The following is a 19,887-nucleotide window of genomic DNA, read 5'->3' as shown; positions in this document are numbered from 1 at the left end:
CTTAGCTCAGGTCAGGATCTCACAGTTTGAGGGTTCAGGCCCCGCATCGGGCTCTGTGCTGATGGTACAAAGTCTGCTTGGGATTCTGTCTCTCCTCCTCTACCCCTACCCCACTTGTGCTCACTCTCTCTCTCTCTCAAAGTGAAGACATACACCACAATACACATGTTTCAATGTGGGCTCCCAACAACTTACTTATTTGTGACAAGGTAAATTTATAAATGAAAAGAATACAAATTCTTCCAAATGTGAATAGTTACCTTCCAACTCTATATTTAAATTGCCCCTAAGTTATTCTGAATTCTACTTTTTTGTCTCTGAAAAATACTTCTATTGAATCACTTTTCCACATCAGCCCAAGGCAAACTGGAAAGTGGGTCAAATATGTCTTCCTCTCATGGGGGTGCTTCCTACCTCTTTTCCTGGGGCGCCCCCACCAATGTTTGTACTTTCTTTCCCTTTCCTTTTTTCAAAGCATCTTCTCATGAAAGACTGATAAACGCATTAAACAGTATAAATGACTGATGATGCTTTACTATAACTCCATTCCCAAAGGTATTTATATTTTAGCCAAATATGAGACCTCACACCCTATAAAAGAATCTTGTAGAATTTAGCTGCAGGGCAAGGAAAAGAGAAATGTGGAGAGGCAGAGTGCTTTCATAGCACCCTTCAGGTCCTAACTGTGGCTGGCGTTACTCCTTTCCAATGTCTCCTTTTTGACACGTAAATGATATGCATGATTTCTTTCCCCGGGGATTTGGGAACTACAACTTCAAATAGATATTTGAAACTGCTTATCATAAAATCTTTGAGAGGACCTATTTTGTGTTACTCAACTTTGTATTCATCTTACACCCACCTTACTGCCTGGCAAATTTTACATCTTTAATTAGTAGTAGTTATGACTGTGTATTATGTAATGACACTACTTTCTAACACATGTGGTAACATTGTTTCCCAATGTCAAATTAGGAAGAAAGCACAAATGCATGTTTTTATGCTGAATATGAGATGGTGTTATGTAAAACTGACACACACTCATCACAAAACCGCAATAATAACAATTTTTAAATTACACTAATAATTTATTGAGTATAAAATATATGCCAGGCTCCCAGTACTAAGTATTTTGCCCACATAGTCTCACTTATTCCTTGCAAACCTCTTCAATGAAAATACTCTCATTCCCTGTATACCCCCTGCACCATAAACAGCAGATGTACAATTTTACAGATGAGAAAACTAAGGCTCGGAGATTGACATCCTGCCTATCAAGACACAGTTACTGAGTAGCAAAGAAAGCCATGACCCAAAGCTAGTCCACCTGCCTGCAAGGTCAGTTTTGCTTTCCTCGCTTTTACACTCACCTAAAATTGTCATTTTCATTTTCATTTCAAATACCTTACCTGCCGACTGAAGGACAAAGCTGTGAATGTAAAAACACCAGGAAGTTTCCTTTGTTTGTTTTTGTTTTTAATGAAAAACACTTTGATTATCACAAGGTGGTTACATACTCGGAAAACATCTGGCCTGACGAGCTAACTCAATACTTTCTGCTTGTCGTCTCTGCAGTCTAGTATCTATCTCCACGTTCAAGTCATCTTTAAATGGAAAGATAAAGGACAAGAGAGTAAAGAGCTGGACAGGTGGACAGTCTCAACAGCATTGTGGTAGCATTCTACCAACTTGTTTGGATCTGTTCAGATAACTTTTGTTTCCCTGTACAAATCACAGCGCTTAAGGACATCTGCTATGAAAAGCACCATCTTCCATTTGCACTCAGCTTCCATATTCCCTAGTCCGTCTACACAGACAGTTTTTAATGGCCACCCTTTACATTAAAGGTCTGCTTTGTACTGTCCTCCTCAAGAGTTTTAAATCTCCTCCAAAAGTCCTAGGTGATCAGAAGCCACAGATGTGTAGCAGCCTCATCTACTCCCGTGACAGTAAAAGGAAGAAATAGGTTTTGTAACAGATACACTGAGAAATCAAATCCAGGATTCACTTCTGTTCTTAGAACAGAGAATGAAACCACTGACGACCATGTGTGCTATGGGAGGTACTCTTAGATTCCAAACTTCTATAGCACTTTCCCATATTAATTCAGTCTTAAGTTTCAGGAAATAAAATAATTATGTAGTTAAACAGAGATCCTTATACAAACAAGTACCGTGTTTACAATGTAGCAATCCATTAAAATCAAAGAGAGGCATAGATTATGAGAACTAAAACCTGAGCCAAGTAGACTAGCACTCACCATTTGCCCAATCCCCATCCAATGACAGTAAACATCCTATTGGAATCTGCTCAGAAAACAAAGGCTTTACCCACCTAATGTCAAGGTAAACAGGTAGTAAAAACCCATTTTACACTACTAACTGGTGGTATCATTTTCACTCTTTAGGGTCTAAACACAACTAAATTTTGGTATTTTTTTCTTTTAAATTGGCGCCAATATACTACAGCTTTTTTACTTGATAATTTTTAAGAAGTTCACTAGGTACTGGTTCACGTTGACTTCAATTTTATAGCCATAAACCATCTGAGTTAGAGGGAATAAAGACATTCTACTATTCAAGAAAAAAAAAAAATTCCTATAGTTTACATGAAATGCCATCCCCCTAGACTAAGAGCTACATAGAATAAAAGCCCCATAAACTTAAGCTGTGATAGTCCTGAAATCAAGGTCATAAGATTCTTCTACTCTGTAAATGATACAAAGAAGAAAAGTAAGGAAAAAGTATGTTCAGCACCACGAACACATTAATTAGGAACAGAGTTAGGTCTCTCTTGAAAGGGCTGTAAGCTGTAATAGCTGATGACATACCTTAAGTTCTCTGAAGAAGATACTACTCCTGGCCCACTCAACAATGGAGAAGAGGGTTTGATCAGCCATTTTGCACATAAGCCCAAACGTGCTCAGCTTTTCATGCTTGCTTCGATTAGCTTGCTCTTGCTGCAAATAGGCCATGATTTTGGCCTGGACTTGAGGCTCATCTGGCTCACACTTCAGAAGTTCCAGTATCAGATGTGGGATGCTTGCCGGGGAGCTTGTCTGGTAACTATCCATATAGGAATAGCCCATGATCGACTCCGGTGAGCTGGTGTAGGGGTCTGGATACTCAGACTTGATGGCCCGGCTAGGAAAGTGACTGTATGTTTGGTAACCTTGCAGGCTGCCATGAGGTGGCATTGTCATGCTAATGGGGGAGGTTACAAAGGGACTTCTGTCATAGTCTGTGGGAGGCAAGGCAGCGTGGTTCAGAGGTAGGCCTTTGGAGGCAGAATGGATGTTCTGAATTGCAGAAGAGATGGTGAGCTCAGAGGGCATTGCTTGGATCACCTGAGACATGGCTTCTAGCTTAAGTCCATTGGCTCGGATGAGGGCTTTTTTCTGTTGCTTTAGGGCCCTGTCTCTCTTGTACATTGGCCCAAATTTATTCCTTCCCCCGCGCATTCGGTCAGCCCTTACCGCTGTAGGGAAATAAAAAAAAAAAGGAGTAAGGGTATAAATAAGATGGAAATTATTATCATTCTCTGGATCTCCAGATATCTAGAAATGTTGAAAACTGTCCAGAAGTGTTATGTGTGTGGTTGTTTCACACCATACCTCTCAAAGGTTCCCCCCCAAAACCATGTCTTCCTTATTTATGAATTCTCTCCTCTAAGTGTTTGTCATCAAAAAAAAAAATATTTTGGATACATGGGAACCTATTACTATTAACCCTTTGATGGACTGAAAAGATTTCATAATTTTTGCTACACACAGGGGATCCTTCAGATTGCTAAGAAAGAGTATTATGCCTGTTGTGTCAGAATTCTCTTTACAGAAACCCAAACTGCTAAGAGGAAAAACCAAAAAATCAAATAACCCATTTCTGGATTAAATTGTGAATGTTTTCCTTTACACTATCTTCCTCCCTCAAAGCCATTTTGACTAATTTGCTGCAAAAGATTGGGTACATGCTCTTCCTGGAAAATCATTTTCACCTGGACTTGATGAGCACACATCAGATAACCACCAGTTATTGTTTTTAATTTAGGCAGAACTGGACATAATTAAAGCAAATTCATTTCAGAAGCTGTCAAGACAGTCCACCATCACAGTGCTGTGTGGAGTCTGGGACCACGTCTAATAAGTGAGTTAGCAGTTCTCTCCAAGCCCATAGTGGCCAATGGCAATTAGACAGAAACCAGCGACCTCTGACAGCTTCTGACATGTTGAAATTGCTGGAGGTTAAGTTTTTGAGCTTTTTATCTTAGGATTAGTATGGCATTAAAAATTTATTGTGAATGCAAGGTATCCAGAATATTGCACAAGATAACAGAGAGTTTTTCATCTGGGTGATAATTTATTGAATATTCAACTATTTCACATCACTGTTAAGGAAGTAGACCTCAGCCCCACAAGTGACTTACAGTTAATAAAGCACACTTTTTAAGGTAAAGAAATGCAACTTTTTCCTTTCATTAAAAAAAGAAGAAATCAAATGATATCATATGAAATCACAACATTTGATTTTTGACATTTTATCTTTTGAGTCTCATACTGGAGTAAACACCTCCCACAGTATTTTGCTGTCTGGAAAATAATAACGTGATTGGTAATAAAGAAATGAATGAGCATTTCTTTCTCGATCTCTTTCCCAATTTCTTCTTAAAAACAGTACAGAGTTAACAGTTCTCATGATAACCAAAGTGGCTACTTCTATTGGGAAGGAATCTGTTAGCGATTCAGAAGATTTATTCAAAATCTTCTGAATATTTCTATCAAGTGTGAGTGCCACATAACAGAAAAGCTCCAAACAAAAGTAGCCTGTGCCTCACTGATTAAATAAAATGCATTCTTGTGTCTGGCACTGAACAGTGACCGGCATGCCTTATTATTACTTTCTTTGCACTGTAGTTAATCTGTGGACAGTCAGTAGGCTGGAGGCTGAAAAACAGCAACACACCATGAGAGTCCATGCACCAAATTATTTACAGTGGTCACACATTAACTTTACTCCCTGCCAATCTGTACATTGTAAGTACCAGGTTCTACTCTTTCGACATAGTTTAACATGGCTTTTGGGGAACCACTCTCTTGTTCCTGTCAAACCAATGCTACTGATTTAATAGTTCATCATTTTTCACGTTTCCTACTTTCCACCTTCATTTTGCAGACTTGATCGTTATCTTACAAAAAAGAAAAAAGAAAAGGGAACGTGTTTTCCTACACCATCAAAACTTGCACTCCCTATGAGCAACTCCATTTCACAGTTAAATTAGCTTTGACTCTTGCTCAGGAGTCACGAAGTTAATAGTAACAATTATGACAATTAAACAATTTAAAAGATTAAAATCAGGCTTTTACTAAGTTATCCTGACTTGAAAACTGACAATACATTTTTTTTAATTTTTGCAAATTTTAAAATTTGTTGTCATTTCAATCACAGTCCTGTTTTCATCTCACCTGGCCTCTTTAGTGTCAGGTGCATCTGCTCCCCAAACTAAAAATTAAAAGAAAAGGGGGAGGGGGGACTCCAAGACTGAAATTTTTTCCTGGTAGATTTCACCAGTATTTAAATGAGACTTGGACTGTTCTGCTGATGAAACATAAAAAGATCTTACATTATCGTCCATGGTGTTAGAAGACTAGGAGAATAATGTTACCATATTATAAGCACAATGTTATTTTAAATCTTATGTCCTTGGAGAGTTTTAACAGGCAATAGTAGTCTTTAGAAGAAACTTACCTTCTAGCTTCATTCCAACACTTAGACATTTTTGAAATCGACAGTAAGGACAACGCTTTCTCTGTGTTTTATCAATTTGGCAGTTCTGGTTTTCTATACATGTGTACCTTTTATTATTTTGGACTGTTCGCTTAAAAAACCCCTATAAGACAGAGAAAATAGTGAGGCACAGTATAAATCTAACACCCGTCTCGTCCATTGTTTCATTTTAAGGAAATCACCAATAAATCTTTTCATTGAACCAATGAGCCTTTCCGTGGTTCTGTGGTTTGTTCTACATTTTAACAAGATCAACCCTCCAAAACAGTGCTGGGCCAAAGTGGAGATTTTTCTGGCACTAAAGTTATATTCCTAGAATAACATCAAATCTTGGGGAGATGTGGATATACACCATTTCATCTCAACAGACGGAGAAAAATACATTCCATATTGACCAGTAATTTCAAAAAAAAATCTGTTTTCTTATTAACCTCATATTCCAGATAAGGTACTCATGGAGCTCTGCACCGTTTGTAAGCAGCCTGATAGATTTTAGTGGCAAATTATTATAAAATACCATTGGAAAAACTGAACAGCAAAACACCCCAGATTTTTTTTTTTTTTTTTTTACAAATGTCAGCACTAGACTGTCGAGAGCAAGAGGATTTAAAGGGTAAAATGGGAAAATGTTCATAATTCCATTGAAATACATTCAAGTTGGGGAACTCTGTAATAAAAAAAAAAAAAGTGAAACTGATGGAAAAGAAAAAATGTATAGCAGAGAGCTGAATTTTAGCACAGTGTGTTTTTCTTCTATTTCACCCAGAAGAATTCATCAAAACAAATTTTGTAGCTTTATAATATAATAACAGCTTTACCAGGATGGTATACTCTTTATGTTTATCTTACTAGCTATAAAGTGGAACAATCTTACTTTGTTATAGAGAATGAAGGGATTTTCCTGGCAGTGGTTTAAGTATTTGTACTAAGCTTTCTACTTTAAAAAATGTTGAGAAATAGCAAATAGTATCAAATGGACTGGGACTATATCAAAAAGGTCTGGGAGAAATTCTTGATGTATGGTTGATAGTAATAGGAAAAATTTAGTACATTTTAGATATTAAAACTTCTTGCATTTAAATAGGTCATATGACTTATTTATGAATGCCATTCTACTATAAACTGAGATGTGCTTTCTTATCCTTTATGATATAAATTTTTTAAAAAATCTTCAAAATTGTTTTTGGAATAAATCAGGATGAAATCATGCAGTTGAGAATTTAGACTTTTATCTGTGGATAAAAAATGTTTAGACTTGCAGCACAGAATACTCTGAAGTTAAAATATATTTGGGAAATACTTTGTCATGTTCCCTCTCAAGAACAACGATGCTTTAAATATATATAAGTCAAGCAAAATCAATATTTAGGACTGTTAGAAATAGAAGTCTTTCTACAGATACATCACTTTACTACAATAAAATATTTTAAAGCCATGAGACGGGCAAAGTTTTCTAAACAGCATAAATTTTTTTAGCCTTTGGAATTAAATCAAACGCATATTTCAAAGAATCATCTCCCCAGGACTAACTCTTTCTCTCATTTTTAATTGAGTCTATAAAAGACAGCCTCCATTTAGCTTTAAAAAGTAATCCAATGGTTTATTTTGGATTTAAACATTGTATTTATCAGGTAGCAACGTGGAGGCAAACCTTGCAGCTTTCACAGGTGAGGAGCCCATAATGGTATCCAGACACTTTGTCTCCACACACCGGACAGAGTTCTTCAAGATCTTCATCGTAAGAGTAATTCACCATTTTAAACTGAGACACTGAAACAAGAAAAAGAAATGTGTATACATATCTAATTAATTTACTATGTAGGTTTTAATCCTGCAGTGAAAAGCATTTTGGTGATCAGTGGGCAAATATCACAGGTAAAATATTATATATATAATATATATAATGTATATATATTATATATATATAATATTTTATCTTGCTATACTTAAAAAATAGTTTTATACAATGAAAGCAAAACATCTTTAGGACTCAACGAGCATGCACTTCCTATTTTTTTAACTTAAAAAGATTTCCAACTTCTTTTGTTAAGAATTTTAAACTGACCGCTGTTGAACACATAGGTCATAACTGCAAGACAGCAAATCAGAAAAGAAACATGAATTGCAGAAAGTAACCATTTAGAACTTCTTTTCAACCTTCTAAAGTTAAGATCCAAAATGTCACCTTTGCCTAAGGAAGAGAAGCAAGCTCTCGCATTCTCGCACTCTTGGAGTAAGTTTGCTGCAAGTAACACAGCGCTTATCAGGATAGCAACTGCCGATTTGCAAACACTTGACCGAGAACCTGAAGCCCCAGAAACAGCTTTCCAGCAGCAGCCCCCACTTTTAACAGCCTGCGGCTGTACGTTCGAATCTGTTAGACTAATTGAAACATTCAGTTACTTATCGACAGGGCTCCTGTTCTGGATACTTTAGTCTCTTCACATTCGAAAACGTCCTGTTAAAATAAAGAAGGAAAAGAGGGAGGACGCCCGGATGGGAGGGGGGGGGGGGAAGAAAAGAAAAGATACACGGGAGGGTTTGGTTTCGTCCCCAAGTATTAAAGTCCTGCGATAAAACTTCACATGTTTCCGATAATCATTGCAAAATATAAACACCTTGAGATTGCCCGGTTAAAGTTAAACAGAAATCAGGCCGCGGCTACAAGCGGCTCACTGCGGGGATCGAGTAACCGCCTTCCGCCGGACTTAGCCCCTGCGAAGGCGTCATCGCAGCTAAAAGATGGATAAACTATGCACAGGAAGGACAGTGGCCAGGAGACCCCAGATGATACCTGATCTAGTCCCTTCCTGAGACTCACTCGGGGGCAGGTCTCGGAGGGCGACGCGGCGGGTATCGGTGCTAAGGGGCAGGTCCGCGCAGCCCAGCCACCAGCTGTACCCCTCCCGGTCACCTTCCTGTGAAACCCCGGGGCGCGCTGTCCTTTTCGCCCCTTGCCCAACTCTTGCTCGGCGACACACAGGCGCACAAATGCAGATTCGAGTTTAAGTTAATCAGTGGCGTTTGCAGGGGGCGGGGCGGGGGGTGGGGGGGGAGATGGGGGAACCGACGGCCGGACAAAAGTTTCCTTTGATTTGTTTACCAAAACGGAAAGAGAAATAGCTCCCACTGCATCCCCAAAGTTCCCGGCCACTCCATCACGATCATGTGGCCTCTTCGCCAAGGACTCGTTCTTTTCCTTTTTATCTTTTTAAAATAAAGTGGGTTTTTTTGTTTTGTTTTGTTTTTTGTTTTTTGTTTCTTTACGGATTCTGCAGGCCTCCGGAGAGGGCCGTGGGGAGGCGAGGTCACTTGCACCACTTCGAGGCTGAGGGCCGAGGACCGACCGGCTGAGTTGAGACGTCTCTTCCCGAGACACAGAGCCCTGGCCTGGGGCTTAAACCGGAGTGAGTTAGCCAGAGTTTGGGCGTGGGGGTGGGGTCCCGGGAAAAGATGTTCGCGTAGAAGCAGGCGCCTTGAGCTCCGTGAAGTAGAAGTAGAGACGCTAAGCGCAGTCCTCCTAGTGGCGCCAACCCTAAGAGGTCCGCGCTCGGGCTTTGGGAAGCTGGGGGTTTGAGGAAACTGAGGGTTTAAGTTTGTTTATAGCCCCATCTCTTCCAAAACTCGTAACTATTGTCCTGCGGCGTGTTTTCGGGACGGGAAAAACTGTACTTTACCAAGTGTGTTCTTCTCTGTCTCCCCTTCTCCCAAAAAAAGTAAACTCTAATTTCGCACCTAAGAGGCACAGCGAGGCAACCGTTTGCAGGAGGATTCGGTGCCCACCTCGGGGATCCAACGCCAAAAGACCAGGGCTGGGAATGGGGACCCTCTTGGACAAAGACAGAGGCCTTGTGGGTAGCCAGTCGCTGCTGTGCGGGACCCGGGCATCTTTCAGAGTGTCCCAGGTGCCTTGCCCAAGTAGGCTTTCGGAGAACGGAATCCGTTGGGGCAAAGAAGTCCCTGTCTTTAGAAAGCAGAGAGGGCCGTGGGGCCTTGGAAAGCTAGGGCCGAAGAGAGGCACGCGGATAAATCCCTCCATAGTAAGCTGTCCCGAAACCTAGTGGCGAGTCTTTTCTGGTAGGACCAGGGCGCGTCCCCGGCTGAGCCCAGAGCAAGCAAGGGAAAGGGGTCCCCATCCCCAGGGACTTCCCTCGAGGTGCAGGCCGAGTGGCATAGAGGGAGTCGTGCCCTGACCCTTCCCACGATGTTTTCGAACCCAAAACTGAGCGAGCGACCGGCGGCTTCTCCTGAGACCTGTGCACAATGGAAGTCTAACTTTCTGCTTTGGGACAGTAGGTCGTGTCAAGAACGCCCCTCCCGAACTTTAAAAGGAATACTACAGTGGCATTTCCCTCGCATCTCCCCCGCCCCCTAAACCCTTATTCTTGCCTCCCCTACTTCTTGATCCAGCGTTTCCCTGAGGGTCTTTTCCCTAGTCTTTCAGAAACGCGCGCGCCTGAACGAGGGGCAGAAACTTTCCTTTTGGACCTAAGATCGCGGTGGCCTCACGGGCGCCCAGAGGGCACTCCCTCTCCGCAGCTAGAGGCGGAGGGTTCCGGGATCCCGCTCACGGCGCCGCGTCCCCCACGCCCCGACTTCGCGGGACTCCCAGGTACGAGCGCCAATGCCTCTTTGGGCCAACCGGGTTCCTCCAGCACCCAACCCTCAAGTTAGTCTCAGGGGCCGCAGCCCCCAGGGGACGTCCACAGCCCTTCCTGGAGGCTTGGAGAGACCCCAGCATCACCGAGAGGTAACCGACCCACAGGCACAACGCACGCGTAACCGCCACCCTCTTTCCCCAGTCCCGGAGGGAGACGTCAGGGGCCCTGGGCCCAAGCGCGGCAGGCGCGCCGCCGATCCCGCACCGCGGCGTGCACCAACCCCAAACCCTGCTCCAACTCTGCTCCCAACACTTCCCCGGCGCTTTCAAGTTCGCTCAAGGGGATGGCAGGAAGCGTTCCGGGATCACAGGCCCGCCTGCCCGCACATCCTGCGCGCGGGAAGGGGCGAGGATGGAAGAGCACCGGTGACTTTTCCTAGCATTGTTCCCTCCCCGGCCCAGGGCAACTGCGATAAACTTCTGGAGGGCTTAATACAACCACATCTAGAGTCGCTATTTGGAATGCGGCGAAAATATAGCCAGCAGGGTTTGCTTTTTTTGTTGTTAGCAATCAAGAGGTAAGAAAACAAGCCGGGCTTCCACATTCCCAGCTCTGGGACTGTAGCAGAGGCATTAAGCTAAACCGGTGCCCCGTTCCCTCAACTAACTCGGCAATACCCGCGCAGAGGATGGGGGTGGGATAATTTTGGATTTCTTCAGTTCTGTCTGCGGTTCTGAAGTTGTCCAAATTAGAGCCAGTTCGCAGTGTCCCCCTGGGCTTTTGGGGGTGCCCAACATACATTCTAACGCCGCTAAGACCAGCTTTCCCGGAGCCTCCTCTCTTTGTAGCTGACTTTGCTAAGCAGGGTGTTCTTCCTCCACACACGAGCATTGATTAAAGTTCCCACCGATTCCAATGACCGAGAACCCGCTCCGGTTTCCAGTGAGGCATTTCATTTCTTAGAATGATCTTATTATTCTGAAGTATCTTTAGCCTGAAGCTGCCCCCCTCGGGTTGCCATAGAGCTTGAAACCTCTCTTTTCTTAATTAGAAGCGGCCAATTAGGCATTGCTTGGAAAACCTCCGCCCGGCATTGTTCAAGAGCCATAAACTTTTATGCCTGCCCCTCGGGAGGGGGCCTGCCGCCCGCGCGCGGCCCCACAGCCCGGCAGCGGCGAGCGCCCCGCAGGGCTGCTCCGGCGCCCGCGAGGGGTGGGCGGCTGAAGCCCTCAGGGCGAGCCCGGGGGCGGTGTGGCCGCGGGAACCCGAGCGCCGCGCAGCGCCTCCTTACCTTGCATGTTTTCCGGCATCTGCCCCTGTTCCCCATGCGATCGAGCCAGTCCCAGGGCTTCCGTCTCCACTTTGGGCAGCATGACAAGGCGGCCGCGGGCGGGGAGAGGGGGTCCGCGTCCGTCCGGAAGCCCAGCACCTGGACACGGGCAGCACAGATTCAACTCCGGCGGAAAGGAGGGAGGGGCGGCTGGGGTGCTGGCTCACCCACCGCTCGCAGGAGCGTGCCTCCGCCTCCTCCGGGGCCGCGGGTCAGGACCCCTGAGCCCCGTCCAGTCTCGCAACTCCGGAGCCGACCCCAAGCTGCTGGGAGGAGATGGCGGGCTACGAGACGCGACGAAGACTGCGTCCGCGCGCCTGGCTTTGGCTCGGCTAGGGCGGCGGCGGCGGCGGCGGCGGCGAGGGCGCAGCTGCCCGGGGCGCGGATCCGTGCGCGGCCGAGCTCCGGGCGGGCAGCGGAGGCGGCCGCCGAGCTGCTGCTGCCGCCGCGGCGGTGCCGCTGCCGCTGCTCCCGGACGGCTCGGGCGACTTCTACCCCTCCCTCCACCCGCCCTCTGGCTCAAGATCGGCAGGGGTCTCTCTCTCTCTCTCTCTCTCTCTCTCTCTCTCTCTCTCTCCCTCTCCCTCTCCCTCTCCCTCTCCCTCTCCCTCTCCCTCTCCCTCTCCCTCTCCCCTCACTTCTCTCTCCCCTCCTCTCCGCCCCTTCCCCTGTCTCTGCTTCCCTCTCGCTGACTATCACAAGTGTGGAGTTGTGAAGTTACAACCCCCCTCTCCTGCCTCGTTTACTCCTCTCGCGTGTCCGAGAGCAGCCCTTCCAGCCCCGAGGGTGACGGCGCTGGGAAGGAAAGGGGGAAGATGAGGAGGAGAGGGGAGGTAAGTAGGACGGGGGTAAGGGGAAGGCTGGGATGAGGGGTGATGACAGTGAATGGGGACGCGGGTTCCGGACTCGGTCGGACACCAGCCGCCAGCCAATGAGGATGAGGCGCGAGCTCCAGTCCCCTCGCCTGCCCCAACCTCACCACCCCGCCTTAACCCCCTCCCACCCCACCCTGACCTGGGGCGGGGGATGTGAATGCTGCCGGGTCTTACAGCTAGTGGGAAGCGACCTCTGTCTGAGCGCAGCGGCGAAGGACGGGAGGCTAGGGCGGCGATTTATTTCTGCGAGCTGAGGGAAAACCAGAAGGGACGCGGGAGTGTGTGAGTGTGCGTGTGTGTCCCCGCGCGAATATCGGGTCGGGGGCTGGAGAGGGAGTTAAACACCCATTTAAACAACTTAAAGGAGAAAAGAGATGCTGAATTCAGTTGACCGCTCTTCTCAGAAGAGCTGGCCTGCTCTCAAGGGTCTCCCGGCTTCATTGCCCATCGGTATTCAGTCCGAAAAGGCCCCACCATGGGCTCCAGGAGTCCTGCCGTGGCCGAGCGTCCCGGCTCACCGAGGAGACCCATCTCGCCGAGAGTTCGCCCGCTCGCCGGCAATGGAGGAACAGCTATCCCTGTTTCCCCCGCTCTTTACCGGGTCCTTCACTCATTTATAAACACCCCACCCCCTCCAGACTAAGATTACATTGGCGGCAGACTTCCTAAATTTTAGGGCACTGTGTTTCCAAGCAGAAAGCAACGATCGGACTAGGCTTTCCTTTTTCATTCTGGTGTCTCTGGTAGGACAATCCACATGAGGCCCAGAGGCCCAGCACTTTAATAAAGTTTTAAAGAACCATCTGTTATGTAAGCTCTTCGGCCACCAGCCCAGCCACATCTTCAAAGTTTTCAGATCTCATCCCAACAAGATGAAAAAACATTTTTTCCAGCCTCGTGACTGCATATGAAATGCCTCATATTCAGTGTCTGCTGTGAGACTGGGTAATTATCAGAGTCCTCCCGCAAGGGGGTGAATTTGAATCTCAAAAGATCTGAATTTATTCTATTTGAATGGCATAGAGATCACACACTCAAACTGCCCAGGCCAGTATTTGATGAATTGAATAACACTCCAATCATCCCCATGATTAATCTACACTTTTATATGAAGCGGGTTGTTCATCACCCACCCACGCCTGGTAATTCAGGTACTGTTGGCTCTCTAATTCTTTTTTTTTTTTTTTTTTTTTTTGGTCATTTTGTTCTTCTTCAATGTATATTCAGAATCTAGCTTATTTAAATCTCAGTTTTGTAGCACCAAATTTCATTAAAATGTTTAAACTTGGGGGGATGGGGACCAGCCACTAGTTTGTAAAGGGCAGTGGGATGTAGTTGCCAAAATGACCCTTAAGATGATCAGATTTCCAGGGTAGCATCAACTAACACTGTCAATTCATTTTCAATATTACTAGTTGTTTTTAAATATCATTGTAAATAAATAAGTTTTGTGGCTTAAGTATATATATTATATATAGAATATATACACACACATACACACAGTTCAGAAAAGGAAAGGAGTTGTCTCAGGGCTCAACTCAGTTCTTGCTGTCCTTTGTGGATTTGGATGAACTTTGAAAATCAGTTTATTCCAAAGTCTTAATCTAGGAACAGCCTCCTCTCACTACAGTCAAAGAGCTCAGGGGGGCACTTATGTAGCACTTTGCAAATACCAGGCTGGCAGCTTTGGGGGGACTCCAGACTCTTGGTCCTCAGGGGGAGCTTCCAGGGTGAGGGAAGGTCCTCTGATTGGTAGAGCTGGAGGAAGAGGTTGGGAGAGTTTGAAAGAAGTAGAAAGGGGGTCTGACAGGACCATATATTTGTAGCATGGCAAAAGTGCTTGCCTGCACTTGAGGCAGAGCCTTGACCTAGCCAAGGAAAACTTTGTGATCACATTCCTAACCCAGCTTCAGCCCCAGAGGGGGCTTGCCTAGACCACCCTAGCGCCTTTTCAGTCCAGGCCAGTCTGCCCTTGCCTCACACCCCAAACCAGGAATGATGGTGACAAAGGAGCAGTTGGCATTCATTTCTCTCCTCCCAAAATCAGAGGGGGCAATGGTGGGGAAATAGGGGCTGCAGACAAGGTTTCAAAAAACCACCCTTAAAAAAAAATCCGCAGTTGTATCACAGAAGAAAGATCCAAGGTGCTTCGCCTTGCTTTGAAGTTCTTGTCCAGGCTCACGGCTTTTCCCCCCCGATCGGAAGGGGCACCTAAATAGCAGGTCTCAAGCAGAGAGAAAACTTCGGCGTCCCAGGCCTCCTGCTCCAGGAAGAGTTCCCTAGGGTCAACCATATCCAGATCCCTATCCGGGACGTGGAAACCCCTGCCGGCGGTGGACAAGGGGGAAATCTTCCACTGGAATTGGTTCATGTCAGAGACCCGAGGGCACACTCACCTTTTCCCGGGTCGCTTCGTAAGGGCTTTAGGGGAGCGGCAGAGCCCCCAGCCCTGGGGCAGACGCAGAGGGTGGGGCGGCGGCACCAGGCTTCCCACATCACGCTCATTTCCGCCCTGCAAGTGCATCCTTTCCAAACCCCCTGAGTTCCCTGGTTCCGAACGATCTGGTCCCTTGACCCTTCAATTCCGCTGGGCAGGGGCCCACACTGGAGCCCCGGACCCGCTTGCCCTGTGACCTGGGATCGGCCTGGGCGTCTCCCAGAACACCCTCTCGGAAGGATAGCTGGAAGAGGAGGAGCCCGGGCCGCCCACGGTGCCTCGGATCGGTTACCTGAAGATGGTTCTAGGCTGCACAGGCAGCAGTGAGGAAGGAGAGCCAAGTGGACGCGGGAAGGGGAGGCAGTGATGGGAGTAGGGCAACAGGGCCTGTGCGGTCTAAACGTTGATGCTGGTGGTGGTCTGGACTGACGGACAGACACATCGATCGACTTGGAATGCTAAAACGCCCGCAGGCGGGCAGACGCATCCCATCCTCCGCCAGGAACATCTAACCTACTGCCCCCCTGCCTCTCAGTGGATGCACACTCAAGAATCCACCCCGTCTGGCGGGAAACAAGTGGTGGCGGAGACCACAAACCAGAGGCCGGGAGACCGGGGGAGACCGTTCCGGCTTTAGCTACGGTGCGGATTCACAATTTCTCCCCTCCATTCCTTTGCCAACTTCTGACAAACTTCTCTCCCCTTTCCCCTCACTTCCCCCACGCCTCCACCTTCTTTCCGACGAGACTGGTCTCCAGGGCTCGTCCTTCCCGGTTCTGACTTTGTCTTAAAGCGTTGATTGACGGTTGCAATTACAAAGGATGATGGCTCGGGGAGGCTCCCGCGCAGCCTTGATGAGCCCGAGGAGCGCAGTCCTGGCATATTTTATCCAGGCTCAGCGTTACGGGGCCGTGCGCCCCATTCACCCGGCGGGCTGCAGCTGAGGAGGTCTCGCACTCCCCACTCGCGAGGATGTAACTGCCTCGCTCTCCTCCCCCGCCTCCACTTGTGCGCTGTTCCGCGCTGCATTTCAGAGAGCGCGCCGGGAACAGCCTGCCCTTGACCTGACCTGAGAATTGTATGCCAGCCCCGCGCGCTTAACGCTTGCAGGCCGCAAAGGGAGTGAAAATGTCACGATTTTTTAGAACTGGTTCAACTTTCCTGGGCTCTTCCAAGTGGAAGACCCACCCCTCCCGCGCGCCTAGGTGGGAGAAGCCTCGCATGACCTACCGAGTCTCGCACGAAACTTTCAAATCTGCATTCTTGGAAACAATTTCTGATGTCTCCTCCATTTCTACTTTTTGGTGTTTTTAAGGAACCAGAATCATTACTTTTTTTTGTAGCATGTGTCTGCTTTTCAGCCTCAGAAGCAGCCTAGATATTTTTCGGGAAGTCTCCACCAAGTGGCCGGGATAGCCCGAGGGGAAAGAGAAGCAAGTCTATCAGCCTACTGAAAACTCGGGCTCTGCCTAACTTTTCCGCCCCTCCCACTCAACAAGCCCATCAGAAGCCACTTTTGCCTTTCTCCGAAAATTAAGTTTCGCAAAGAATTCCAGAGTTCCGCTCCAGAGCTCTGGAGGCTGGGCTATTGGCCCCCGCCTCTAGTCTCCAGTCCCCCCCGCCGGCGTCCGGAGCGCTTTGTTTTAAGATAAGAAGGGTTAAATTTCAGTATAGACACACAAATTACCGGGGAGCACCGTATTGGCCGGAACTTTGAAAAAACAAACTTAAATAGGTGAGAAGTCCTGCCTCATTAAAAAAAAAAAAAAAAAAAAAAAAGATCCCTTTCTGCTAAGAGTGTAAGTAACTACTTAAGACATCATCTACCACAGCCCTGGAGCAGGAGGAAAAACTGCTATCAGTTGAGACCTTCTACCCCTGGAAAGACTTGTGTGTTTGGGGTAACCCGCAAATGGGGATTGACTCATAATCACTATGGGAGTATCTTAATATACCATGGCCCCATCTTTACTGAGGAGGAAAATATAAGGTGAAGCAATTATCCAGGTAATCCAGGTTCCTCCAGCCCCTCCTCCAAACAACATCCCACCCTTGTCCTGAAGTAAAGGTGAGGTTTTTGGAGAGTTTGGCCTGGATTATCGGTATCCGCATCTCTCCGGAAAAAGGCTAATCTAGAACGTTTTGGCTTCATTTTCTTTGGTGACTGTTGCCCCAACCCAGGGGTCCGGGCGCATCCCGCCTTGGGTACAGCCCTTGCCCTTCTCCAAGTGGGCGGGGAGATCCGGTCTTGAGAAAGGAGCTGGCTAGGGAAATAATCTTGGGTAGGTGGTCCAATCTAATCTATCTCTTCCTCTGTAATTGAAATGCAAATGTGAGTCAGCTCCAACTCAAAACAGTGGGAGTCCCCTCTCGGAACCACGCCGTCCCGCCTCGGGACAAACCAGAACTCGGAGTGACGTTCTCGAGGGCGATCCTGGCGCCAGCAGGCCACCGAGCGCTTAGTGAAACCAGCTGAGAACTTGCGTCGCAATTCCACGCCCCATGTCCCCTCCCCGCCTCCTCAACCCGGACTAGAACTATTCAGGGCTACCATTCAGGTGAATACGACCAGACTGGAAGTGTCATGAGGGAAGGGATTGCACTCCGCGGAGCTCGCGAATTCCTCTGCTCTAGCAGCGCCGCGGGGGTGGGCAGTCTCGAGGTTCTTGCCTTAGGGAAGCCCCCACCTAGAGGTTTCCTTTCTAAGATCAAAGCGTACCGGGCCGCGCAGAGCTCTGTCTACCAACTTGGGCCCCTCTGGGACAGAACACAAAGCGAGGGGCTAGAAAGGCGGGACTGGCGGCGATAGCTTCACCGTCTGGCTCACGGTCCCCAAGGATGGGAAGAGCTCGGGTCTAGGAGGGTCCGTCGTTCTCTCGTTTGGGAGGATGTCGGCTCCTCCAACCTAAAGGCAACTTCGGCGATGAAGAGGTGGTGGCCAGCCAAGCGCAGAGGTTTGGAGCAAATTCTTTCTCCTTCCCTCCAAGGTTTCTTGTCTAGAAACTGGAAAGATGCATCGGGGACCTGATGGCGGGTTCCGACCTATTTTCTTTTCAATCATGTATAGACCGCTGGTGGAACAGGTGGAGCTTGGTGGGGGTGAGGCCGCGGATGTCCAGATCATGGGGAAGGAATCAGCATTTACTGTGAAACATGATAGCGCCGGTTGTGGGACCAGCGTCTCACTAGGGACACCCTGGGGTTTGTCAAAAGTGGTTTTTCAAAAGGGTGTGTGCGTGCCTGTCTGTGCTTAAACTATCTTGTTCTCTATTTCCTCCCTTTATAAGAAAACAGATGTTGGTTTCTCAGGGTGGAAAAAAAAAGGTCCCTTTCTCTGAAAACTCAGTCCCTCATGTTGAGTGATTTCTCTGCCCTCCTCATACCCACTAACTAACAAATAGATGCTCTGAATTGTCTCCCATTCCCTTACACCCTGTCAGTAGCCCTGCAAGTTGCCAGCATACACCCCAAACTGCAAGCAAAACTCCATCCAAACTCCAGAGATCCTTTCCAAGAAATCCCAGAATACAAGATCCAAAGTGCCTTCCCACCCTGATTTGCTCTGCCCTCAAGGGTACTGGGCTGCTGTCTCCACCCTGCCCGCTACACCTCTTCCCATCCCACCCTTCTGAATTCTACTGGAATCTAAATCTGGTTTCCACTGTGGAATGAAAAGGAAGATAAATAACCATTTACAAATGTCTTCTTAATCCCAGAATGCCTTTGGAAAGAAAGTCTCAGTAGATTAACATTTTCAACCATCTTTCCATTATATCAACAAAGGCAAATAGTCACTACTTGGAGGAAAGAGCATGGATTTCAGAATCACATCCATGGGTTCTGTTTATGGTTCACTCTCCTGACAAAGCCGAGTGGTCTTGGGTGACTCACAAGACCTTTCTGATTCAATGTTGTCATCAGTAAAATAGGGTTAACAAAGTAAACTTTACACCTGGATGAGACAGTCCCAGCAGGGCAGCATATCCTGCTGTTAATAAATACCAGTTCTCCTGTGTATTTATCTCTTTTCTTCTAAACTCACCCACACTCATCTTTCTGTAAGGAAAAACACTAGGAAGGGAATCACTAACCATTTTAGAACCATTAAAAATAAGGGCCTTCCAGGGGCGCCCAATTCTTGGTTTTGTGAGCTCGAGCCGCACGTTGGGCTCTGCACTGATAGTTCAGAGCCTGCTTAGGATTCTCTCTCTCCTTCCCACTTTCTCTCTACCCCTCTCCTGCTCATGCTGTCTCTGTCTTTCTCAGAATAAAGAAATAAACTTAAAAAAAATTTTAAATAAAATGAAATAAAATAAAATAAAATAAAAAACAAGATCCTTTCAGTAAGAGGTACTCGCTAAACTTGACTGTCGTGCACTGCTTTACACAGTCCTCAGGGACTTAATTACACTCCGAGAAAAAAACTCACCAAACTGCTTATGTTCCTCTGTATTCAGATTATTTGGAGTTTAAACTTGTGTCTTTTCTTACTTATTACACAAAAAAACATATATCAGAGTTTCCCAAAAGACTAAAAAAAGAGGCAGCGTTTGCTAATTTGTCTGCTCAAGTTCAGTCCACAGGGTTCTCCCAGGCTTAATCTCTCAAAGCCACTCTGGTCATGTTTCAATTTTTCCCTAGGACATCCCCAGACCTCAAAGCCCCCTAAATCCCAAAGTTCCTTAAAGCCAACTGGATTTCTCAGAGAATTTTTGTTCCAATAAGGTGAAGAGTGAGGAAGTATAACCCAAAGAAATAGCTTTATCCTGAGGTAGGTTCTGGTCTCGGGGACCGGAAGATGTCTGACTGTCTCCCTGTGTCAAACTTCCCCGTAAGTACTTGGGGGAAGCTGGGCCTCCAGGTG

General features: G+C 46.8%; 1 protein-coding gene across 4 annotated transcripts in view; it reads right to left on the bottom strand.

Annotated features, from left to right (window-relative positions):
• Window positions 1–19,887, bottom strand: part of NR5A2 (nuclear receptor subfamily 5 group A member 2) — a 137,226-nt gene that overhangs the window by 113,647 nt on the left and 3,692 nt on the right. The window contains exons 2-5 of one of the 4 annotated variants that reach the window (XM_023247519.2): window positions 11,673–11,810; window positions 7,432–7,550; window positions 5,742–5,883; window positions 2,831–3,477 (exon numbers count right to left, since the gene is read on the bottom strand). In XM_023247519.2, the coding sequence (XP_023103287.1) occupies window positions 2,831–3,477; window positions 5,742–5,883; window positions 7,432–7,550; window positions 11,673–11,810 (1,046 nt within the window). Of the gene's footprint in view, window positions 1–2,830; window positions 3,478–5,741; window positions 5,884–7,431; window positions 7,551–7,965; window positions 8,116–8,574; window positions 8,766–11,672; window positions 11,811–19,887 lie in introns of those variants that run through there. The other 3 variants (XM_006942842.5, XM_045048555.1, XM_019821946.3) reach the window with 3 other exon arrangements.

Source organism: Felis catus, chromosome F1 (assembly GCF_018350175.1).
Source record: "Felis catus isolate Fca126 chromosome F1, F.catus_Fca126_mat1.0, whole genome shotgun sequence".
Lineage (NCBI taxonomy): Eukaryota > Metazoa > Chordata > Mammalia > Carnivora > Felidae > Felis > Felis catus.
Note: the sequence above shows the minus strand (reverse complement) of the source record. Positions and strands in the feature narration are given on the sequence as shown.